The 26358-nt window shown below is 44.6% G+C and overlaps 1 protein-coding gene across 2 annotated transcripts in view; it reads right to left on the bottom strand.

The window, feature by feature from the left end:
• Nucleotides 1–363: 363 nt before the first annotated feature.
• OIT3 (oncoprotein induced transcript 3) overlaps nt 364–26358 on the bottom strand; it is a 30025-nt gene continuing 4030 nt past the window's right edge. The window contains exons 1-9 of one of the 2 annotated variants that reach the window (XM_042863502.1): nt 23564–24469; nt 19602–19976; nt 18982–19092; nt 15400–15522; nt 12151–12273; nt 7084–7244; nt 6150–6565; nt 2679–2778; nt 364–1313 (exon numbers count right to left, since the gene is read on the bottom strand). In XM_042863502.1, the coding sequence (XP_042719436.1) occupies nt 1134–1313; nt 2679–2778; nt 6150–6565; nt 7084–7244; nt 12151–12273; nt 15400–15522; nt 18982–19092; nt 19602–19976; nt 23564–23627 (1653 nt within the window). In that variant the 5' untranslated portion in view covers nt 23628–24469 and the 3' untranslated portion in view covers nt 364–1133. Of the gene's footprint in view, nt 1314–2678; nt 2779–6149; nt 6566–7083; nt 7245–12150; nt 12274–15399; nt 15523–18981; nt 19093–19601; nt 19977–23563; nt 24470–26358 lie in introns of those variants that run through there. The other variant, XM_042863503.1, reaches the window with a different exon arrangement.

Below are 26358 nucleotides of genomic sequence, written 5' to 3'. Positions count from 1 at the left end.
ATCTGCGCTTGTAATCCTTCACCACACAGCAGTCCTGCTCCTAAGTGATACTCAGAGGGCCCCGAGCTATCACCCTTTTTGTTCTCTTTGGAAGGAGTTTGGTGGCTCAGAGGGATTTCTGACTAGCATCATGTCACCACCATCACCAGTAATTGCATCTCCAGCCACTTCTTACCCACGAGGAGACCACAAACAAGGCCGCAATGCCTCCTGTCCCCAGCAACCATCCACATTAAGTATTTGCAGTAATCATTTGTAAATATGCATTGCTCAAATCCCTTTGGCAGAGGCACAGTCCCTCCTGTGCAGAGTAATGCGTCATCACAACCTTCAAACACAGATTTGGTAGCAGAACACTTGGGGTGGGCGTGTTTAGATTTTTAATGATCTTTTTCTTCAAACAGAAGTGCTACAGCACTTACAATAGGCACCACACTGTTGGAAGGGATGGAGAGAAAACAGAAAAGAGAAAGAAAGAACAATGATACGCTAAATACAAGAGACACAAACTGCATGCAATTATCAAAAGACAATTAAAAAACGTTATTAAATACCTATGACTACTTTAAAATAACCTACAAATGTGCCTGTGATAGACCTAGTTTCAGCTGCCTGAATTGACAACTCTTCAGTAGCGCCAAGGAACTTGCACATTATGGGATATATATTTTTATACATTTTTATTAAAGGTCATCCAAAATCACAGCACATCCAAAAGCTTCAGCATCATTCGCAGAACCGCACAGCAAACGCGTTCAGCTACAATACTGTTTTTATAATCTGATGAAAGAAGGGCTTGAATAGTACGTTGAGCCCAAGATGAACAGTCCTGTGGAACCTGTGGGTGGCTGTAGGGACAGACAAATTTGGGTAACGGGTCAAGACTGCAAAGCAGCAGGATTCTTTCAACCAACAGAATGGAGCTAAAACCAAACTGCTCTGCCATCTGGCTTGTACTCAGATGGCTGCCTCAAGTGCCAAGGCTGCTTCGCAACCAACCATCACACAGCTAGGGAACAAGTCCTGAGGTTCAAGTAGGGCTTTGTCAAACACCTCTCATTTCTCAAACAACCAAGAAGGAAAACACCGCTAAGAGTGGTCTCAGGCAGAGATGCTGTTCCAGGGGTTGGGTGTCAGTCGTCGAAGTCAATTCTGATGGGGCCACCTGTCAGGAGGTGGTTTGCCAAGTTCCCGGACTCGTCCTGCTCCTCCGTCCCAGCCGACCTGCGCACCCTCCGCCGGCAGCCCTGGGCGCAGCGGGAGCTTTCATCCAGTGCCCCGCACACAAGGATGCGGCAGTGCAAGAACACTTCCTGGGGAGACAGCAGCATGAAAGTTACACCATGCAGCCATTTCTGTCTCACAGCAACAAGATCCTTGGCCACCATGGCCATCCACAGCGAGCTGGATGTGCCACCAGTTTCCCCTGTGCCTAGGAGAGGGCTGAGGTCTCCTCAGAGCACGGTGCCTCCTCTCAGCCAAGGGCAAGCCGGGGAATAGGAAGGTGTGAAATGAAGGGATGAAAATGCCAGGCATAAGCTTGGAAGAGCTTACATGATTTAGTAGCAGCTGTGTGGTAGGAAGCAGGCCAAGAACACACGAGGCTTCACAAGAAGATGGACTGATAGAAACATGCAAGAGAATTTGACAAGCACTGGGAAAACATAAAGGTGGGTGCCTGAGAGACAAGGGGAATGCAAGTTGCTGATGGGCTCGGGCTGGTCGCTGAGGGAAGAAGGAGAGCACAAAGAGCAGGGAGACAGCTGCCCTTTTTTCTGTACAAGTAAGGCAGACAGTGACAGGATTGTTGCTCCTTACCCTCCAAATGACAGGGGCTGTAAGATCCCTGCAAGCTGTGATTAGGGAAGCAAACAATTGTGAATGTTTAATCAATGGTGAGGTTTAAAGCAAAATCCATTGCACAGGAGGATGCACATGGAGGCAGCAGTGTCAAACAGATGGCTGAGCAAAATCTGTGAATTTTGGAAGATCTCATTCTTTGTAACCATACTGGGATTCCGCAGGGGCTGGAGAAGCAACCTCATGCTTTTAGGAGCAAGCAGCATTGGCTGAGCATAACAGTGATTGAATAATCTGGTTTCTTCTGGCAAAGAAAAGGAAAGCTATTTGCATTAGGAAGATGGCATTATCCTTTCAGCTGTCCTGCTACTAGAGAGCTTCTGCTCCAAACTGCCACCAGCCTGGGCAGCCTGGTCAATGGTATCTGGAAACCTCCTATCTAGAAAACTGAAGGGCATCTGTTCAAACATGTTAGAAAAAGTTGATGAGATTGAAAACTATAAATCATTTTGTTTTAAAGACAGGATACTGTGCAAGGTGGCTAACCTCCCAGATTTCTGCTTGGTGACTTTCTCTTCCAGCATATGAAGGGACCCCAAAGACTGCACTGGAAAAACACTATTTTAGCCAGCTATACCACCGACACTCCATAAATGTCCTTTATATTTAGTTTAATTTTACTTGTTTTTGTTACTCTCTTTTAAAGAACTGATTTCAGGCTCCTAAAAGAAGCAGCAGCTAGAACAGGCACAGTGGAACCTGCCTTGGGCCTGCCATTCCTCCTCCTGGCGTTCTAACAGAGCCGATACTGTGCTGAGACTAGTCAGTCAGATCAGGGATGATGCAGTGTCAGAAAGGTGGGTTTTAAGCTTACTTACCTTGTTGTCTTTGCCCACAAACTTGAACACAGGAACCTGGAAATGCTTGGCAAGATGATCTTTTGACGTGTACTGTTTCACTGAATCATCAGAAACGCAGCTGAGGAAAACAGAGGGATAGGCTTTAATGGCTTTTCCAGAAATGGAAAAAGGAAGAAAAAAAACAATCCCAGTCTATTTAACCAAAGAAAGTAAAGGAGGGCTTGGCCCTCTCAAGCTAAGCGGCCATTTCTGTTATTTCCTTTTTGGCCACAGGAGAAAATTCAGGAATGGCGGGAAAAAACAACAGTGATGATAATAGCATCTGCAGACAAAACAGCTCAGCAGCAGAGAGCTGGTAGGATGTGGTCCAGCCCCTTCAGCAGAGGGAATGCCAGAGAGCTGCAGTCAAGCTTGTCCTCATTTCATCTTCCAGTGCAACATTCTGAATTTCTAAAGAGATGTCCCTGTCTACAAGACAGCTTGCCTGGGAGGCAAACTTCAAGTCATCCACGGGGAGAAAATAAATTAGCAGAGTACATCCAGGAAAGTGACACAGGTTCTTCCACCTTGAGGCCAAAGGTCAGATGGTACTACGTTGCATAGGATAAGCTGCTTGTAAAAGCAGCATTGCTAAGGGCACTCAACTGTGAAGAATGACAAAGTCAACTCTGAAGCATGTCCTTTGTTTATGAGCACATAAATTGTGGCGACTGTTGAAGACTATCTCAAACTAACTCCTAAATCCCAGTTTCTCTGTAGGTTCTCCACTCTGGTTGCAAGAAACCAAACAGTTTGGTGAAGGGAGGAGGGAAATGGAGGAACAAGAGGAACCAGAGATAGATGCACAGAGACCTTACTGCATCTTTAGGTCTGTCTTACAACAGGTTGCCACAAAAGCACTGCAGCACCACAGAAAAGTTCAGAAAGCTCCCAAGTCACACGGTCAAGTCACTTGGCATTGTGTATGGGGCCATACCATGTCCTAGCCTTGGAGGAAAGCCTCAGATCTTGCTTCTTGCCTTAGGAGGCAAGAAGGGGCAGAGGAACAAAAGTTTGGAAGGAAAAATGGGTGAGCCTGGTCAGGCTAAGGAGAAAAAACAACCTTCTTCTATGCATAATGTGCTTTTGTTAGGAGAGCTTCTGTGGCTGCCACGGGAACTGCACTCTGATCCTTTTAGTGGGATGAGTTGCAGGGAGGAGTGCTTGGGACCACAATAACCTCCTCAGCCTACAAACATAGGGCAGCTCCAGGCACAATGGGACAAGCAGTGCAGCAGAACTATCTCAACCATGTAATGCTCAGATCAATTGCAGCCTGTGAGCACACCAGATGACACGGGACTGCCCTCAGTGCCATGACCTGGTTCTGGATGCCCCAGAGAACTGTGGTGTTTATCAACCACACAACCGGTCAATGCCTTTTAATTGTTTTGGTTTTGAGAAAAGGAAAAAGCAAGAGCAGAAGCAGGAGAGCTGCTCTGGGCTAGCAGCAGTACAGTATATTACAGAGCCCGTGAGGACGGATCTGGGAAAATCTTGATTTCCAGCATGATCACAGCAATGTAGGGACAGAGGCTGAGGGGTCCCATCTCCTGCCAGCTGGAGATGGGGGGAAATAGCAGGGAAGAAAGCAGGAGAGGGAGTTTTCCCATTTCTCAGTTTAAGGCATATCCTCTCACATATAAACAGCATTTCCCTCTGGAAGTCTCAGCTGCAGTTAACTCCTGCAGATCTGATCCTACACAATCAAACCAATTTAAAAATTTCATCTTTATTGCCTTGGGCTTCTGGCGCTGGGTTGATGGAAAGAAACAAGGTTATTGCAGAACTGTTTGGAACACAGACAAATCAGCAGTGTATTCAGCTGATTTTACTTTTTAATTGCTGTGAGCACAGTGAGAGATACAGAGCTTCAGTAGCTTAAGAGTACATCATTAGCCTTTGGTCTAAGCGAGTGGTACCACTTAAATATAGCCCGGTGTGGGGAGCTGGCTGGGGGCACTGATGCCTGTAGTGACAGTCCAAGAGCTGAGCAGGCTGGACAAGCTCCAGTTAGCCTGCTCCAGCCCATTTTCCCTTTGGTGAAGTTTTAATGCCCTCTGCAGGATAACAGTACCAAAGGGGCTGCTGGTGCGCCTTCCCCAGCAGCAGGCAAAGGCCTTACCAGAAACATCCCGGCTTCTTGCTGGGTAAATCCCCAGGCCAGTGCTGTAATAAACTCAAGAGATCACATTTTCTCCCTTCTCTATTCAGATCAGGCTTTGGCCACTATTTTAAATGCTCATCATCTACAGTCATGGTGGGAAATGAAGGACTGTTTGGAGCCTTGAGCCTATTAGGGTCCACAGGGACAGTCAGGAAGATGATAAATCAATCCTCCCATTACAAATCAGCTCATAAATGCCACGAGCTGAAGGACTGCAGCTTGGGCTAGAGAGAGAGAGGAGATGCTGAAATCTTTGTGAAAGAGAAATGGAAACAACCTTTGTGCACCGTACTCTGCAGGACCCTTTTTATACAAGGCAATTGTACAGGACTTGTCATCAGCTGTGACAGTGGACAATTCAGCCTGGCAGCCAAGGAAATAATTGTTGTCCTCATTAAATAGTTTGGCAGACAGGACTTACATAAGCCCAATCCTTTAAGTGATGGGCTATGACACTTGAGTCTGTATGTGGCTGCACTTTCCTACCTGGAGTAGGGCAGACTTGCTCCCAGCTGTGACCTCTCCCATGTTGTCTGGTTATGTTGCCAGATGCTGGATGCAGACATTCCCTGGGCAGCACCATGGCACTGTCACGTTAGCATCTGAACAGGGGTCACTTAGAAGTCATAGTAGATCCCAGTTTCTGACTTACAAGCCATCCCAAAGAGACCAGTGATTCCAGAGACTCACACTGAGGTTTTTTTACTAGCACATCCTGGAATGATCAGTATCCCCAAACACTAGAAAATTACAGCCAGAGGGACCCTATATCCACTGCAGTGATTGATAGGTATTAGAGAAAGAGCAAAGGAAAGGGAGCTTGTGGAGCTCCAGCCAGAATGAGCCAGGGAGTCTTCTGGCACATGCTATAGGAAGGCCAGTATGGGAAAATAATTAAGAGCCTTCTCCAGTGCTGAAGCAGCTGCATGGCAATGACACACTGCCAAAGGGGTTCTGCCAAATGGGCAGGTGCTTTGCAGGCTGGCAGAGAGAGGACTGTCAGCAAGAATCTCATTTATAGGAGCCAACTCAATTATCCACAAGCTAATTACAAAAAAAAAGATGCCCAGTAAAGGCTTGAGGAAACCTATTTTACTATCATCCAATTGCTGTGATAATACGGATGGTATCAGCTGGACAGCCTGGCTGCTGGTGACTGCAAATAACAAGGTAAATAACACCGCTGAAAGTGCCAGCATTTCCTGTGTCACACAGGTGATGCGACTCAGTCCCACTGCCACTTCCCATCTAACAGACAACAAGCAAGGGAACAGAGAACTCACCCATCTTGAATCAGGTAGTACTTCAGGATCTCATCGATTTTGGAGGTGGGAGTGGCAAAGCAGCTCTCAACGAGTGTCTCCAGTCCATTGACATGCACCAAGGGCTCAATCCCAAAGTACAGAGAGTCCCGAAGCTTGAGGGTGGGAGGAGCACCCCTGTAGGGTTCATCAAAGTCTTTATCTTTGAAGATCTCAAGGGTGAAGGGGAAGATGCCTCTGTTACGACTCATTATTTCCAAGGGTGAGTTCTTGAGATTGGGCACGTAACCTTCAGAGATTGTGTACCGGCGTGGGAACTCACAGGTCACTGGGATCAGCAGCTTGCTGGTGCGGACAATGATGTCCCCGTTGCTCCCTGGAGTCTGCTTTGGCAAGCCAGTCACCAGATTGGTGGCAACGATTTTGTCATTTATGACCTACAGGAAAGAAAAGGGTTTAAAGGAAAGGGCAGATACCCGAGAAGGGCTTCTCTGAGTTCAGATCAGCAGTTAAATTTGCCTTGTGCAGGAAACTTAGGCATAACCCAGCCACTGAAATTTCAGCGTGTGAACGTATCCTCTGCAACCTGTTCATCTTCCTGAACAGTTGCCAGTGCAACCCTCAGAATACAATCTAGGACCAGAGGGTGCCCCCACAGGAGGCTGAAGAATGGCACTACTGGCCTTTCCATGCCAGGATGACGGTGAAGCCACCTCTGTGAAGTGCTGGGTGAGCTTGTACATATGCTGACAGATGCACACCACAGGAGAGGAGATGGAACAAGCTCTCACCAGCAGCTTTGGGATGCCACCCCACATCTACCCTGAGGCCAGTGGACCAGAAGACCAGAAGTGGCCCCAGTAAGCTAAATCAACTTTATTTCCCAAACAGTCTACCAACGAACTCCTCAAATCTGAGTGATCCTAAAGGGCAGGACAGCAATGGGTATACATACATCTACAACAGTGCCACAGGATTTCAAGGAGAAATGGATGTTGACATGAGTGCCGTTGGATACTCCTTTGCAGGAAGTGTTGATGAGAGAAAGGTCCAAGCCTCCAACCAGATCCTTTGGGATGCTCACCTCAATAGAGCTGGACTTGCAGAGCACTGGAACTAGAAGAAAAAATTACCAGAAGTCTGGGGTACAAATCTAGCAGAGTTGGGTAAGGACTCTACCAATCGTTACTGAGGGACAAAAAATGGGGGAAAATGTGTTGCATTTGTGATTATCATCTTACTGTAGTAATCCTTCCATCTCAAACTGCCATATGTGCAGTACTGAACTACCACTGCCCCAAGTTCTTCTAACGCAATGATGCCACAGAAGATGACAACAGCAATAGCTAGAGCTGCAGCAGAAACATAGCTATGCTGTATTTCCAGCTGCACTTGGGTCAGCACAGTGCTGATTGATGATCCTTAGCACTGCTATGTTCTGGGAATAGCCCTTCCCAGATACAGCTAGCAAATTCACAGTGCTGCAGGCAAAGACATTTTTTAAGACTCTGTGTCAGGTTTTGCATCAAATAGAGAATGCCAAAACAAGGCAGCATGATTCTACAGAGATGCCAATAAAAGCATCTCAAAATGCCATAATAATCAATATGTTTATGAGAAACATACCCAGCTCTGACAAATGCAATTAGAGAACTCTACTTCATTCCAACCTACATTTAATTTTCATAAACAACTTCAAGTGAATGGCTTTTTTTTTCAATTAATTCTATTACACAAGAAGTGGGAAGAAGCGTAGAGACTGGACAAAGTGAAAAATTGAAAGAGGGAATAATTTCCATTAAAGAAGTAATTGCTACAAATATCCCTAGAGCATATACATATCTATTCAATTACATATAGGACAAGCATACTACTGCTTATATTCTAGTCCCTTCTCTGCCAGAAAAATGAATCCCCCCAGAATTATCATCTAGAATGTTTTAAAATCACATGAAAAACCTTTTTGCAAATATGCTGGCTCCCTAAGACTTTCCCTAAAATTAATTATATTTGGAATCCTTGGCGTTCACGTGATCTGCCTTCCCTATTCTGATCACGTTTATGAGAATTAGTATCCATGGACTTTGGATAAAAGGAAAGCTGCTAAAACCTGCCTTGTACCTCCAGTTAAAAAATTCTCATGTCCCTGCTAATGTATATTTGTAACAGCTACTGTGCACCTGCAGGCAGTTGTTTTTTTTTTTAAATAAACCTCATCATTTTCAAGGTGATATGCTAAAATGAATGCAGTGTGCCCAAAGCAATATGCGTTCCTAATGACACTGCAGGGTTAGAATGGAAAACTAAAGTACTAAGAATTACCTTAACTTTTCTTCCACTGACAACAGAAGGCAAGTGGGAATAACTGAGCAAGTCAAATGCAAAGCTCACAAGGAGACAAGGGACTTTGAGAACGCTATAATGCAGAAGGCAAGAATATCCTTTGGAGAACTGAAAGGATTAATGCGGATTCAGAGCTTCACTGTTCTAGGGACTCAATGAGCAGAAACAGTGCCTTTATAAAGGTGTACTTCTGGGCAAGAGGGTTTGCACCCCTGGTGCAATTCTCCAAAGTTCAGGGCTAAATCTCCTGCTGTCTCTCCTTCTGAATGTCCTTGAGTGGCACTAAAAGAGAGAAAAGTAAGTCAGCTGTGCCATTCAACCTCTGCTCTCGTACTGCAGGAGACATTTATGTGCACTCTACCACTGGTGCATGGAAATGAATGAAAGCACATATGACTACATCTGTGGGCAAACGTACTTCTAATTCAAGCTCACTCTCTGCTTAGCAAAACACACTGGGAACCTCCTCAGAATAACTGGTAATGCAATTCAAATCACATTAGAAATCTGCACTCAGACTAATCACAGTCAAGAACTAAGCTTTGCTTCTACCTGTTTAGTGGCTGTGTTGCAAGCAGGTTGCATTGCACCAGCATGATTTAGCGAGGAGTAGGCCTGATTTCCCCAGAACAGACAATGCCAGCAACAGCAGTGCAGGAGGAGCTGAAAAGGAGCTGGCAATGTACCAGTGACTACCTGCAAACACGTTATTCCATTGCAAGTGATGAGCTCCCAGCTGCCAGGCCTGAGATGCCCAGCAGAAATGGGCTATCCTGTGGACCAAGGAATCCACCTTTATTCACAGAAATTTTCATGCATTCAGAGAGTTGCACTCCCCTGCTTTGCTGTTAGGTGCATTGCTGCCCTGGACTCATCCCAGCCTGGAAGGCTCCCCAAGGCCTCACTCAGACTTTGCCTGTCTAACATTTCAGTTCCCACACTGATGAACATCTGAGTGTTGGCAAGGCCTCCTCGTTATGTACTTTAAAGTCTCCTTTGTGTCAATATCTGCATATTACCTTGACCACTGTAGAAAGCTTCTGTGGCAAGATTTGTGGTTTATACTGCTTCCAGCAGCTGGCACCTTGTTCCTTGTGGCTCCTTCCTCAGCCTTTCAAAGTACAACTGCTTGGAGCAGGCATTTTCTTTGAGTGCAGGCTTTCCAGTTCTGGGGAGCCCTGAGCCACTACTACAAGCAGAAATAAGCTGTATCATCCCCTCTGGAGTGTACACAAGGCTCGGATGTGGGAGAGTGGAGAAAAGCATTTCACAATCACATTTCAAAGAGAGGTGGGGTACAAAAGTGGTCCCCTAAATTTCAAGTGGTATGGCTGGCTGGTATCCCTGTGGGGAAATATCAGCCCAGGCTGTTACATCTGTGGAAGAAGATTAATATTTGTTTTGAATGTATAATCAGCACAGGGGAGGGTTGATAAGGTGCAGATATAATAGCTTCAGTCAATTGTGCCTGCCCTGCTCTGCTAATTGTATAACCGTAAGCTTGGTCAGATGCCATAGAAAATTGTGTGGTTCAGTTCCAGATATATTCTGTCATATCTCCTCAAAATTGCAGGCCGTTGGATAGAGGCGTACACTCATGAAATGCAAAAGAAGGAGCAATCTCACTTTATGAGTTGCCTTATTGCAAGCCTCAGCTTGGCACCTGGCCGTGCTGCTGCTCTCATTAGCAGCTGCCAAAGAAGAAGAAACGCTGGCTGGAAAATGCATGGCCTTCTAATCCTGCTGGGGTTGCCTCAGGAAGCCAAGATTGAAGAACATTGCTCTTTCTGGCTTTTATCCATCAATCACACCTTCAATCAATATGAATAATCAAGCTCTTGGAAATCCCTATCACCTCCTCCCCACCGGGATCTGGTAGAGCAGTAAGCGGTACTGAATCCCAAATGGGCAGTGCTCACCCTGTAAACAGGAGTGCAGAAGATTGATGTATGAAAAGGAAGCTCAGATTACAACATGCCAAAACAGAGGACATCCAGACAACAGAGGGCAACTCAGCCCTGCTGCAGGCGGCCATGAGCCTTAGCTTTGCCTGCAGAGTAGTGTTCACAGGATCTCTGCAGGTGCAGCACTTTCTCAGAGGCTCTTGGTATCTCTTTTCTGCTGCACGAGCACTTCCAAGCACTTGGGTACTTAAATGGGAGGACAGAAAGAGATGAAGGAACCGTCGCTGACTCTGTGTCACTCCTGACAGAATGAGGTTAGGAGGTAGCACCCCAGAAGGGCAGCCAACCTGCCTCAACAGCAGGACTTGCTCCTCTCCAGAATCACAGTATGGCCTGGGTTGGAAGGGACCTTCAGGATCATGAATCTCCAACCCCCTTGCCACAGGCAGGGCCACAAACCTCTACCTTATCACAGTCTCAGCCCTGAGTGCATCCTCTTTGGCATTACCTAAAGTCTAAGGGAATCAGACCATGACAGGCTCTGTTTTCTTCATTGTATATCCTGCCCTGACTATGGCTCAAGCTCACTAGCAAATTCCCATGGAAATATCTGAAGGCAACTGCACAGGTTCCTTGTGAGCCCACCAAGGTAGAGCACAAGCAGAGAGCTATCAGCTTGGTCTGCCTCCACCAGAGCAGCAGTCACTTTCTCCAGTTTATGCTGAGCCTACCAGGTCTGAAAAGTGGTCTGGCAAGCTTGATGATGCCCACCAGAGTATTATCTGTCTGCCTTTCACATACCCACACGGTTGTCCTCAAGATGCAGTTTTAATCTGCATGTCCTTTCAGCAGAGGATCACAGTAGATCTCTTTAAGACATCCAGGCTGCTCGTTCCTTCAGCACTCCGGGGGTCAGCTAGCTGTAGGATTCTAAGTCTCAGAAGAATCCTGGATGCAAGTTCTGGATTGTAAGAAGTCATGAGCAGACCCTCAGCTAACTCTTAATGTCCTCAGGATCTTCCTTCCTTAATGCTCTGCTCCCTGCATTCACAGCTAGACTAGACTGACTCCTGGGAGCTTGGGTGTATTTGAAGGGAATCTCACTTAGCAACTCAGAAAAGGGAGCCAGTTTATTCCAGACACATGCCACAGGTGTGAGTGAGGTTGGCAAGAAGGACTCCTTGCGTACAGGAAGGGATTGGACTTCACATGTAAGGTCAGAAGCAATGGTCGATTTTCAGATATTATTTTGGATAGTTTTCCATAGAACAACCTAGCAAAAGCATCCTCCTACAAGGATGCTTCAGAGAAATTTAAATTGAGCAAAAAACGGCTGTCTAACCTCATCCTTGGAAGTATCTGAACCACTTCAGCTGAAATTTAAAAAACCCAGTTTAAGGCACGGAAAATATTAGTTCTAACAGCATAAATCTGACAAAAACACGCACAGCTCAAGCAGAGAAATATAATGGGAGATGTTAAGCAATCTTAATCATAAGTTATTCATGAGTTAATCATGCTAAACCCGCTGGTGATGAAAGAAGCACCCAGCTGAGTCTCTCTTCTCCCACTTGGTAAAAAGAGCAATGTCCCCAGCCTCTCAGTTTTGGATGATGAGTCATTCATGACAAAGCCCCATTAACCAAACTGGAGAGGAGATACGAAGAACACACAACAACAAACGCAGAGAAGTTCCTTCGAACACACATTTCATCTGCAAGGAATACAGGCTGTCAAGGGAGATTCTTTGCTGGGTCTCCCATCTGTTAACCTACCTTGGCAGGTGTGGTTGTCTTCTGACAGAACAAGTCCCCTTGGGCATTCACACTGGTATGTGTCTTCCACTTCAATACAGGTATGGCTGCAGCCTCCATTGTTATTGTGACAGCCTTCGATTTCTGCACAGAAGTGGAAATCAGCACATTGATCCTCAGGGAGCTGTCAGGCCTCAGCATATACTCCTGGCTGACTAACAAATAGCATGGCCAGCGCCAAGCTTGAAGGCAGCAGCACAGTGAGCTTGCTATCAAGAAAATGTAATGGAAACTTGTTTTTAGTTGTCCAATTTCCTGCATTTGCTATTTCATCATGAAGTTAACAAGAAATTCTGTGAAAAAAGCTTACCAAATTAAATTGTGTGCTGTAACTGTCATACACAACGTGGCTGAGTAGGCATTCTTCAGCTTTGCCCTTTCTGGCTTCTGAGACATTCTCTTTAATCTAAATTTTTACGTTGTTTCTTACTTCAAAAAGACAAGGGAAAACTTTCCCCAAACTTCTGCCACACAGAACCATATTCATTCTTCAGTCACATCAGGGTTAAAGCACTCAGGTGTCTCAGGGAGGATAGACTCCCGGGCAGCCAGTTCCCATCTCTAGCAGGGCACAGCAAAGACAAGACACACTCTTTTGCCTGAGGTTTTCCTAGCTGTGATGTATGTAAACATACCACATACTCCTGCATTCCCTTTGCAAACTGAGGAGGAAACTCTACTTATAAGAGTTACCAGAAATTACGCTCGTTCAGTGCAAGTTAAAGGCTTGGCTTGTTGCCCTGAGGTGCATTATTACAGGAACAGAATGACCAAGTTAATGGTGTAAGATTGATTCTGCTCCTAAATTCTCCCTGCCTAAAGTCTGCAGCACAGCTAATTGAGGGATTTTTCATGTCTTTTCTTACACTGTTGCTGTTCAGCGGAGGCAATTCTTTGAGAATCTGAATTTTCATGCAAAACATATTCCCAGCCACTACAACTGCAGAAAAGAGCCTAGAAAATTCATCCAAATAATACTCTGAATATGTGAAAATCTATAGAAGGTAAGAACATTTACAGCTGTTGTTGGTTTTATATTATAAAGAAAATAAGAAAGAAAACAGTGGAGTGGGAGGCAGTTGTTTTGAGTAACCTTCACTTCTTGCTTGTTATTGCAACCCTTTGGGATGAACATATTTAGATGTTCTCAGTCAAACAGGAATAAATATAATACACACAAACCACAAAGACAAAATACGAGGGCTGCTCCGAAAGTAGTGCCTCCTGTTTTGTTATGTTGGCCCAGAGCATCAGAGGCAGATGTTGGTGGTATATCAGTTGAAGCTGAGCTTTCCTGCCAGTATTGTTGTATGCTGCTGCTGCACAACAGATGGCAGCAGAGGGGCAGTCTGACCAAATGGAGTCCAACATAGAAGTGCACATGCCACAAAGAAATGTCATTCAATTCCTTCATGTGGAATAAATCACATCCATTGACACTCATCAATGTTCTCTGAACGTTTACAGAGACCAAACAGTGGATGTGAGCACAGTGAGGCAGCGTGTTCAGCAATGGCAATAACACTGTAAGAATCAAGATATGTCAAAACAGCAGGTAAAGCATTATGAAGGAAATACTGAAATACTCTTAACCCTACCCTGTCTCGTCGGTTCATGTACTGAAGCTAAATCTCTTACATTCATTCTTTTCAGCAACGGCTGTGAAGTGGCTCAAGTAAATGACATACTCCAATGGCTCACAAAACTGAGGGCACATCTTTGGAAATAAAACTCACTAACAAGATTGTAAAAATCCCCTGCAGCAGTGTTAAACTCATGAAAAGCACCGTTCTTCTTACAGAAGGAGAAATTAAATGATATATCAAGGGCGCTAAAAACCAACGTCGGAAACAGCTAAAAAACAAACGAGTCTCCAAGCAGAGTCTTTCAGTCCTGTCAGAAGTGTGCAGAGAGTGAGAATAAAAACTGTCATGTTGCACAGCCATTTTATGTGACTCTCCAACAGCTCAGTGCTGGATGTGGAAGGGACCAAGCCCACCGATCACTTCTGGCTCCACACAAATGAACAAGAGCGCAGGAGCACTCTGTACAGCAGCTCTCCTCAGGGAAGTGTCATCTGGATGACTGATGTTTTATTAACAGAGCTTGGAGAGGAGATTTTTCACAAAAGTGAAATGAAAGGTTTTTTGCTATCAAATGGGAGAAAAAGGGACAAAAGCTGCAGCTTGGAGCTATCTGTCAGTGCACCATGAAGGTGGGTGGTGTTCAGCCCAAAAATACAATGGCATCCTCTCTCCATCTCTGCACTACGGATGCCTGCTACACTGCTGCTCAAATAAGGCTGCACAAAGGCTGCAGATGTGTTCAGTTCTGGCGAATAGGTGGCTTGAAAGCAAGGCACTTTGTTAGCTATTAGTCTTGTCTGAAGTCCCACAATATGTGAACATGCAAGACAGCAGCTTTGTCTGTGAGGAACCACTATGCTTTTCACAGACCATAGAAAACATCAGGCAGCAGTCAGTTTTTGCTGGCTTTTCATATTTCTGCCCAAAGATTTTTGTACACTGCTAATAACAACAGCCCAAAACAATACTGTAGTTTTTAAGTCCCTGCCAAGGCACCAGTCTAAACTCTTCAAGGATTTCTACCTTGCGGTGCCATCTCTGGGAGGTAGCAGCAGCCATTGTTCGTGGCAGAGCCTACAACTAACTGCTTACATGAAAACAAGCAGTCCAAAAGTAGCACTCATCTTAACTCCAGTTTTGGCTCACAGACTGGATCCCTCTCTCCTTCATTTCTGCTCTGGGAGGCTATTAAATCATCACATTCCATTCTAATGTCATGACATTACTCTATGCCTAGTGCCAGCTGACAAAAAAAGAGTAATGCTACATCTGTCCCTGCACCCTTATCATACAAATCTGCCAAGCCAAATCCCAGTATCTTCAGCAATAACTGGCTCTCTTTGGACAACCAACCTCCCAGATCCTCTGCTGCCTTTCCTCCCACAGAGATAAATACAAGCAAATCCTAACAGAAACGAACAAGGCAGGGAGAACAGCCGGGAGGCACATCTCAGCTTGATTAGAAGGCTGTTTCAGTAAGAGCACCATTGGCAAGCACAGAAGTGATAGGAGCAATGTTCCATCCCAGCTTCAAGGAGCAAAGACAGAACTAGTACTGCAAGGGGAAGGGAATGATTTAATGATCTGTACTTTTCCCAGCAGACTGTGATACCCAAAACCTCACCTTCACAGGTTTTCCCATCGCTTCCCAGCGTGCGCCCAATCCCACACTCACAGCGGAAGGAGTTCTTCAGGTTAACACAAAATTCACTGCAGCCTCCATTGTCCTGCTCACATTCATTTTCATCTGCAAAGAACAAAGTGTCATAATGTGTCTGCCCCCGGTAAACACAAAAAGGGCAAAAAGGGGCTGCTGCCATGGGGGAATGCTGACTGGTCTGCAGACTGGTTTTCCTGGGCTCGTGGTATGCATCAGGGCAATTCTGCTGAATATTACAGGCTACTGTCTGCTGTGAAGTGGCTCAAGTAAATGACATACTCCAGTGGCTCACAAAACTGAGGGCACATCTTCGGAAATAAAACTCACTAACAAGACTGTAAAAATCCCCTGCAGCAGTGTTAAACTCGTGAAAAGCACCATCTTTCTACTGTTCTATCACGCTAAGTCTAACGCAAGAACAGAGCAGACTTGTGAGGAAAGACTGAATGCTCACAGCAGCCATTGCAGAGTAAAGACAGACACAGTCCCAGTGGGAAATTTCCAAATTGGTTCCACATTTTCATCCCAAACCATTTCCCACCCCATTCACAAAGACATTGAAATAGGGTGAGTATGAGCTGCCTGATAAAACTACTGAATACAAGAACCCATAAAAAATAAACCCAATCTATTTTTGTATCACACCTGCTACTGCTACACGTGGTTCATTATCCTACAGCAATTTTGAACAATTCAACCTTTCAAAATGAAGACGTAAGAATAAAGAAAAGCTGTAAACATATAAATGAAGCTGAAATCAAAGCAAAACATACAATGAACTCCATGGAATTTCCCCAGGAAACATTTCTGAGCTGGCTGGATAGAGCAGCTTGGGATGCTGGGGGTATTTATTGATAGAAAAAGCACATAAGATGCTTTTGAATATTTTGGTAAAGCTGTGAAAACTTCTCATTTTCTCTTTTAAAGGTTAAAGTTTGTCTATACCCATCTGTTCTTCAAAAGGTACTTTGTTCTCCAAGATCATCATTCTTTAGCTTTATTTAATCTCTGTACGCAAAAAGTGAATCAAACAAGAGAGAGGAAGGTGCAACCACTACTATTGTTGAGCCACAAAACTGATGATTTCCCTTAGGCAGGCCAGAATGTTGAAGTTATCAACCAAGGTTCACAGGGGGATTCACCCAAACTGCTCAGAAGATACCATTTACTGTAAGCTGTAAGAAGCCCAAAAAAGAGAAAAAAGAAAAATCTCAAATTAAGAAACAGGTCAGAGATGAGATTTCTTGGATAAAATTGGCCCCACGCATAGACAGCATCTGCAGCTTGCAGCTAGTGGTGTTGTCTCCTTCCACAAGTGGCACAAATAAGGTATTTATTATTATATATTTAGCCTATATATATATATATATATATATAACATATTTAGCCAAAGGAATGGCTGGTCCCCAGCCTTGGGATGGAGGAAGCATGTCCAGGAAAAACAGGCTCCACACTTTCCCTTTTAAAAATAGAACTAAAGCTGCTTAAAAACAGAGAATGAAGAGGGAAAGGGCTACTGGCAAAGGCACAGAGATACTGCTAGAAGGTCCTAGAGCTTGGCTTAATCAAGGGCTGTACCCAGCAGTACACCTTGCTGGTCCTTCAAACCCTGCAACACACAGCACATCTGTCTCTGCTGTTCCACATCAGCAACATCCAGCAGTGCTGGGAAAGCACTGAACTAATTTTAGCTGTGGATGAATCCATGTATTCAAGAGGTCAAAGGCAACACACGGAGCTGGAAGATCCATGACAAAATCTAAGAGGTACCTTTAACATCTAAGTAAGTTTTCAAAAGGAAATATAAATTGGGCTCAGCAGTTCTACTCTGGGATTCAAAGCATATAATGGACTGAAGAGAAGTCAGCACAGTAAAGGAGATTAACAGATGTGAGCTGCTTTGCATTGCTGTAGCATCTTCAGCTGCCAGTGAGCTAGGAAAGGAGGAATATTCTTCACGTAGGAAAGGCTAATATAGTTTTTCTTGTTTCTTTGGAAGGCCAGCAGGATTGTGTTCAAAGCAGATGTGATTGTACAGCTAGCACAACAGAAAGCCATTAGAAGGAAGACCGTGCCATATGACTAGAGCTGCAGGCAGGTAAACCAGCATGATTACTACAGAGGAGACAATGCCATCTGTTTATCATGAGGAGAAGCAGTAAAGCAGAAATCCTGCCTTACCTGGCTGCAGAGGGATGAAGGCATCTCCAGCATATGCACACAGGCTCCGGACTCAGGACTCCTGTGTGTCTTTCTGCCACAGGAATTCCTTTCATGAGAGCCTGCCACACATTTACTGAATGCTGGTGCAAGTCAAAGGCACTTGTCTCTGGAAGTCTTTTCAAGAAGCAGTTGATAGATGCTTTTAATGAGCTGTGAGAGCTAAGTCAGTCACTCAGCCGGAGTGGTGGAGCAGCTTTAGCAAAACCATCCTATTGAAAGTGTGAGAAAGTATACATCTGCAGCAGGGGAAGGCTGCTCTTTCCACAGATTGTAACAACCATAGCCCCTACTCTGATGCTTACAGACATGCCCACAGAGTGTGAAGAAAACCCATCCACACCTACTTGGTCAGCTAGAGTCCTTATGGGAAAATCTCATCTGCCATGCAGCATACTGGACCAAATCTGCTCTCAACTTCTCCAACAAACCAGGTCTCAAAGATGAGATCCTACTTCCCCCGAATGTTAGCTAACATCATCTCTTCCTCTCCATCAGTGTGGATCTGTAGGTGCTCAATAGCCACTTCTTTCTGGCCCCTTACATCGCCCCACAGTCTATCTTCCTAAGTCCACCCAGCATCACATGGATAACCATGGATAAACTGTCCATATCCTGAGGGGACATGATGGGGATCCCCTCAAATTCTTGAAGGTCACCTTCCCACTCTGCTCTCACTAACAGCATTCCATCTCCATCCCTCCTAGACACGCTGGTCTCTGCCAGAGCAACCACCAAACACCAGTCACTGAATACCACTGTGTCATGCAGCTGAAATCCCTGAGGCTGTACTGCAACCTACAATTTTTTCACTTCTCTCCAACCCCAGGCCCTGGACAATGCCACACAAAGGGGCTAAGTAGTATGGTAAAGAGTAATGCGTAGCCTCTGGCGAGCCAGGAGTCTTTTCTTGGAGGAAAGAGGCATTAGCCAAAGCAGCTGAGAGGAAATGTCTAATGAGAGAGTGGAGAGTCCTCCCTGAATACCGATGTACCAGGGTGATGCAAAGAGACTGTGCTTCTGGCTGCCCTCAGCATAGGCAACCTACTGCTGGACCACAGAGAAAGCAAATCTAGCCTCTCCACCCGGGATAGCTCTAGGGACAGGAAGGTACTCAGTTGTGAGATGTTGCATATCACCCCTTAGGGAGAGATCAGGAACCATTTACAAGATCAAACACCTGTTCTAGGCAGCATGGAAAAAATTAATCTCAGCGTACTTATTCTTTTTATACTGCTTTTCAAGACAATAGGCTAAAGGGTGAGCAATGAAAAACAAAAGGGAAAGAAAACATCAGTAACTGATGGCACTTGTTTTTGTGCTTACCAAGACACGTCTGTCCATCAGGTCCAAGTGTTGTCCCCGGGGAACATGTGCAGTCATTGGTGTCCAGACAGGAGCCCTGGCAATCCACCACATCACAGATGTCATAAAAATCTAGGGCACAACAGAAGTGTCTTCAACACAAACCACTGAGCACACACTGAAAACACTGTATTTCTACAGTCAGCTTTGCAACTTGCAGCCAGTCCATCAGTTACAGACCTGTCCCACAACAAGAAAGTTGAACTGGTGAAAGCTGATCAGAATCTGGCTTAATTCCTATATTATTATCATATTATTTCTAGATCTACTTTAATAGCTATAAGATGAAGATGCAAATGTAGCAGCATGCCAAGACAAGCCACAAGGCCCACAGTGATCATTAAATCACGGTGGCCAGGTCAGCTACGGAAGATTTCTGTTAGCTGAACAAAGTCTAGAATTCAGCTACATGTGAATTCAGTCTGACCAGTGTCACGTAGACAGGCGTTGCATCACCTGACAGGTTTCTGGGCGACAAAGCAAGAAAGCAGTCAGACCTGTTGAGGAATAAGAATGTTCACAATGCTCCTGCATCACAAGGACAAACAGATTTCAGCAAAGCTACTGCCGCAGGTACTTACGCCCACAGTACGCGTGGAAGCAGACACTGGGCTTTGTTAAGTGATAGACGTAGTACCCGCCTGGGCACGCCTTGACGTCAATCGTGGTATTCCAAAGGCAGCAGTTCCCACTGAAGCTGGCACACGCCTGGCGTGAGACGACGCCATCCGACTCTCGGGGGTGGCTGCCGTTCAGCCAGATGGGAGCATGCGTCCCACAGTGGTTCTCGGGGATGCAGAAGGTAGGCATAGCATCGCCAGCCATGCCGGTGAAGCGGTACCACTCCCCATCGATCTGGTTATCGCACGTGGGCTGGCCGTGGGAGCCATTTATCTGATGATCGGTGTTCCTCCAGGGCTCGTTCAGGCTGATGTAGGCAGAGCAGGGGTCCAGGGCTGGGGCAAGCAGCAAGACACAAGAGAGAACATCTAGTAGATATCAAATTGAGTTGTTGACTTATAATTACAAAGGATGCATATAATCACAAAGGATAATTTATTTTTCTATTCCTGACTTAACCGAATCATTTAGATAGAGATCCCTAGGGCGAGAGAGCAATACCAGCTAACTACCTCGTGGAAAATCTCTGACAGCTTGACTTAAACGTCTTTGAAGAAATGATCTAACAGAGCTCTACAACATTATCCAACAGCGTGACTTGTTCTATAGCTGCTGCAATGACAGAAAAAAAAATAGAAAAAGAGAAAAAAAAAATATATATATACACACATACTTATAAGCAAACCTGAGGCCTGGAGAATGATTTTGCCAGAGGAAATGTGTCCTGAGAGCACAGGATCAAGCCTAGGACATCCACCCATGTATCAGGTGCTAACTGAAAGCACTTAGTGGCACTGCCACATGCTTGGAGAAGAGGATCAGAATTCTAACAGGTTAAGCAGCCTTTGAAAATCCACCTATAGCTCATTGGCTCTCACAGTTGAGTTGTTATAACCACAAGTCAAAATCACCCTGCAAAGCATGAGTTCAAAAGCAAACTGCAAGATACGCTATCTTTAAGACACACAGAAAGAAAATATTCAATTATTAGATAACTTTATAAAGGCAAGTAATCTGTAAGTATAATTTAACAGATCCTATTCATTTCAGAGCACAATTTTAAACAGCTAATAACAACAACTGCTCTCCCAGATCACAGTGGAGCTGATCTATAGCCCAGCAGACTGTCTCTAACTGAGACAAGTGAGGTAGGAGAAAGTGGCCCTGCTCCATTTACCTGGTATTTTGTTCTTCATCATCTCTTGTATAGCTCTGTACATTTATACAAAACTGAGATTAAAGAGATACAACTTGAATCCGTACACTCTGTAAAATGCTGCAGTGGGGCAAGATTGAGAAACGGCAGCCCACTGTATTTAAAAATCCACTTAGATGTACCCTGGTCTTCTTCACCTTCTGACACTCACTTTCCCCCCTGTCAAAAGCAGCCCACCTTTATGATTTACAGCATCTATTGAGCTTTTGTGTGATGACATTGCCTCACTACATCTGACACAGCTTCCCCATATTTCTTCCTCATCTTAAAATCTAGAAGGCGTGAAGGTCTGAACAAAAAATGTTCAACTCTACTCAATCATGTTCCTTGTAAGCCAACTAACACTCTCTGGCTCCAGAAGAGTTCAGATGTTTGGATGCAAAATGAGTGTCTGCGAGGGCAAAATCTAAACACACAGACCTTCTAGTATGTATGTGTCATGCTCGAGGAGCACGTCCCTTCTTAGTGGCCTTTCTGAGCCTTATGCAAACAATTACAACAGAAGAATAACACAGGGAGAAAGAAAAAAAATAGACTTGAAGCATTCATTACATTTTCAGCATTCTCCTCATTAACCCCGATTTGGCAGCTTCCTCAGTAAAAGTCCAGGGGTTTCATTCCCTGACTGAGCACCACTTACCCTTAACTAGCTATCCCTGAATAAACTAAACGAATGCTAATATTGTCTTGAGTAAGGAGAATTGATTTCTGTTTGCTGGAATTAAGCTAATAAAACCAATCACTCTGATTAAAGCCTCTCAAGGCTGGGATACACTGTACTTTCCACACCACATCTCAAGTTCTAAAACTGCCCTTTCATTTTGTTTGAAGAACAGTAGGATGCAATCTGGGGGGACATTATGTTGTTTCTATTAAAGTGGTCTAGATGTAGACAAACCTTGCTTCAGAATTTTGATTTGCTTCACTGGCTTTCAAGGGAGAACTATACATGCCTCTGAAAATGGGCTTTCACTCTAATTGAGCCATATCCTCCGTAAATATCTCGTACCTCCCATAAATACAACATTTCTCTTGAACAAAACCGTTACGCCATCCTCACCCACAGACGCGTTTTGTTTAGCTTCTAATGCATTATGAAAACAGGAGCAGCTGCTGTAGCCACAAGAGTGCTGCAGAGCTGCAAGCCAGCATGAGAACAGGTCTGTCACACAGGGAATCCATAATGCGGTATTTCACAAGATGCACAGAGGAGCAGATTCACTCCTACCAAAAGCAGCACTCAGCATTCTCATGGAGAAGGGGAGTCTCTGATGGGATTCACCACACAGTTCTCCACTGTCTTTTCTGCCTCTCCTTGTCTCCCCCTAAACACAGACAGCAACAGTGCTGTTCAATCCCACCCTCCAAGAGCTCGTTTGACTTCTCAGGACAGTGAAAGTTAGGTTCTGTCTTTTCTTTGCACACAGCTGAAAAGAGCTTCCTTTGGGCTTCCCATATCTGGTTTCCACAACATGATTTGGTGTGGCCTACGGGTGAGTCACTAAGATTAAAAACTTCTTATGTTAAAAGTCAAATGAGGCAAAGCAAGGGATGCCCTGTCAGTTTCCCAGCTGGGCAGCACCAAAAATACACACGCTCATTAGCTCTCATGCAGTATAATTAGCTTTATGAAATATCCTTTGTAGATAGACTCTGCAAACTGTCACTCAGGGAGCTCACGCTCTCTCCTAAGCAGACAGGAGAGAGTTTAAAGACAAAATTTACTGAGATGAAGATGCAACAGCTCAGAGGGAGCTGGAGGCAGGCACTTCAGGGAAATGAAATTGCACACCCTCCCATCTTCCATTTACCTAAGGGGTTCAGGCAGGAGTAAAGGGAGGCAGACACGCAGAAAAAGCAGACTTTGCTCTTTGGAACACCACAGACCATCACAGGTACCCTTGGACTACCAAGGCTGCCCCAGGACAACTCCCCTGCAGACACCAGGCACTCTTTGGTGCTGCAGCTTGCCAAAAACTAATTTGAGGTTTTAAGAAGAAACTCCACAACTATGTGGGACAAACCAATCAATCTGCTCTCCCCAGAGGCTGGAAACTCTAGGGTTTTGCACAAGACATACAATGGTCTCCAGTCCCTTCTATTTTTCATTTTTCTTGGCTCAATTTTTTTCCTCCCCAACGCCTTCTGCATGGACCAAGTAATTCAGCCTGACAAGCACCAGCTATCAAGTAAAGCTTTTCATTTGTAACCTTGATGATATCATTAGCTCTCGAGCTGACATGCTAGCACATATATTTGATGACAAATCAGGCTCCAGCAAGCATTCATAAGCCTACCATTCTGCAGAGATTGATCCCATGCACATTGTGTAACTGGAAGTCTCTGCTCCAGCACAAACAAGCAACAAAATGAGCAGCACTGCGTTACAACTCCAAATTCAATTAAGACTTGTCAAGGAAGCAAGTGAAAAAGTAGCTCATAGTTTCTTGTGGAGTCTCTCCTTCTAAAGGAGAAGGAAATCTCACAGTGCTTGGCAGTGGAGATTCTCTCAGTATGGAAGGCTTCATGCTCTGCAAAGGCCTTTCCAGAGAGAAAGATCTCTCCTTTCCTGGAATCTCACACTGCCTTCAAAGAAAAGAAATCATTCTTGCTTCTCGCAATCTTTCACCTGAAAATACTAATGTCTGCCATGGATCTTAAAGATGATGAATGGAATAAGCTTGAAGGCAATGCCTCTTCACTCACCCATTGAAGACACTGGCTGTGGCTGGACAACGAAGCAGAGACAGAAAAACAAGTACTGGAACATCCCACTCAACCAAGGAACAGTTAACACTCAAGTAACAGAGCCTTGATAGACCTTGCACACGCTATGCCTCTGTGCTGCCTTCCTTCAGCAGAGCTTCTGACCCCAAGGCTTCTGAAAAGCGACTAGGATAGCTGTCCTAGAAGTTTATCAGAGGAAGAAGCCAAAGGGATGTTGGATACAGCTCCAGCCTTGACCTTCAAAGAGGGGCTCTGCTCCTTACTGTCAACTTACTGATCGATCTCATGTTTTGGACTCAATTCACTATTGTTTTCTTGCCTGACTGCCCCACAGTGGCACCTTCACTATCTTATCTGGAGAAGAATTCTAACCAGGGGACACCCGGACATCCCAAAGGGATGGAAAAGAAGAACAGATGGGTGCTTACTGTTGTTATCTCTGCTCCTTCCCCAAGTCATACAACTTCATGGCTCCACCTCAGCCAGAAAATGCCAGCTAGAGAGCTTTAACTGCAGGAAATAGTGATCAAAAGGAGAACTGAACATCCTGAGTAGAGATTGCAAATAAGTTCTGGGACTCAGGCTACAATAGGAACATCAGTCATCTTAATGGAATGGTGTCCCACAGGGAAGTAAGCTGTTCTTACGCTAGGCAAAAATCCTTTCCACTTCTGATCACATAAACCAATCACTGCAGCAAAATTATCAAGCAAGGCAAAGACATCTTTCTGTAGTAATCTTATGTTTTCTGTCTAAATAATAAAAGCAAGGAACCCAACAGTATTGAATTAACCTCAATGTAAGACTGAGCAATTGAGGACCTCTGCCTTATGAGTTGAAAGGCACTCAAGCTAAGTTGCAGGCCACAACTTTATGCTCTGTCCGTGGATGAGATGACTGCGCTAGTCCTCAGCTTACCAAAACCTCTTTCTATCAAAGCAGACCAAGCACCATGATCGTCAATGAGATACAAAGGACAGAGTGAAGGAACACAAAGGGATCTTTCTAATTCCACTAAGATGGAGCTCCTATTACACAGAACAGATTAGAATATATGCTTTACCATACACCTCTATACACACACAGGTCCCTCCCTGCTTACAGTGATTGTACAGTTTCCCTCAGGAAATCATCTGCAAGCTTTCCATCCACAGGGAATAAAACTAAGCCTACAACAATTGCACAATCAAGCAGTTCTCCCACTATTATACCCCACACTTTGCAGTGGGCTGATGCAATGGAGCAAAGGGAGAACGTCAAGATCGATGTGCTTGCTTCTAACCCCAGAGGGAAAAAATGGCTTTGTTCTTTTCATCTTGAATTCACATAAGACAAAGAGCAAGGTATTTGACTACTTCGTGGAGATAGGCCACCCGCACTGTACACTACAGAAAGTTCTCAGTGGTTTCCCTCTGTGCTTCCCTTGGCAGCACAGTGCAATATACGCTCCACCCCAGTGCTGGGGTCTTTCTCAGTTGTGAACAATTCCAGTGAACGACAAAAGCTGCTTTACAGATGACTGCTGTCACTCCCATCACCACCACAAAAAGTATTTCTGGTTATATCATGCTGACAGCTCACAGTAGCAGGAAAGTTTTTTCAAACACAGGAAAAGAGAAAAAAAATTCACTATGCAAAGCTAGCAAAGGAGATAACCCTCAGAAGGTGATCATGCGAATTCCCAGAACAGAAACTAAATTTGAACATAAAATAATACAGTGAGGCACAGGAAATTATATTGTGCCATTTTCACTCACAGGTTGATTCATACTTAAGTTCCTAGGTAAATAAAACTGACAGGATTGAATTGAATATTCTGTTAGTGTTAGAGGTATATGCACTTCTCTCCGAATCATTTTGTTACCAGTTGCTTTTATTTTGTAAGTATATTAGAACTGACACAGCAGTATTTTGACACACAAGTGACTATTAGCAATTAATGTACGGAAATAAATTGCATCATAGCAGTTTTGAGCCTCAACAGTCTTATAAAAAGTCTCTTTTAAGTAATCTATAACACACTAAAGCTAGGGGATGCCCCAGCACTGGCGGAAACAATTCTACCCTGAATTACTGTAAGTGCCTAGTACAAGAAATCAGTATAAAGTTGAAGAAGGCAGCGTGCTGCCTCTAAATATCTTTCTGATCCACAGAAAGGACAGGCTGTGTCTTCTGGAAGAGGCACCAGCTGAAGCAAAACTACTATCGGCATTTTTTGCTTTGCAAGTCACTTCAGGTGATATGCATAGGCCTGATTCCACCACAGATAAAACTATTCTGTACTGGAGCAGAACACTGCAAACCTCTGCCTCAGGGGGCTGGAGCAATTATTCCAGAGGGAGAAATAAAGTCTGCAAATAGGCCCTCCAAGAGATAAAAAATTGTCCAGTGGAGTACACTAGGGTCTATACTTTCTAGACAGACCTGACAAATTTGTTCTTTCTGACCTCCATTTCCTCCCACCAAAGATGTGCAATCCTGACTTCCCAAGCAGCAATAATAATGAGAATCAAAATATTACTACTTAAAACTGGTCATCAGTGGAGGTTAAAAGATACGAAGAGGGAAGGCAATACTGAAACAGAGGGCTGGAATTTTGTTTTGGTACCTAACAGATGGGAGTTCCCAATCTTGCTGCTAAGCTTAGCTACATCTATTCCTAATGCCATCAATGGTGTAGGTGGCAGCATCTCTCAGCCCTCCCAGAGATGCGGTGCTTCACTGTCCTTACGCAAGGAACTCGTACCCTTCAAAAAAAGATCTGTGCTGGAAAG

Source organism: Lagopus leucura, unplaced genomic scaffold, assembly GCF_019238085.1.
Source record: "Lagopus leucura isolate 7727_CA_CO unplaced genomic scaffold, USGS_WTPT01 Super-Scaffold_739, whole genome shotgun sequence".
NCBI lineage: Eukaryota > Metazoa > Chordata > Aves > Galliformes > Phasianidae > Lagopus > Lagopus leucura.
This window is presented reverse-complemented; position numbering and strand designations above follow the sequence as displayed.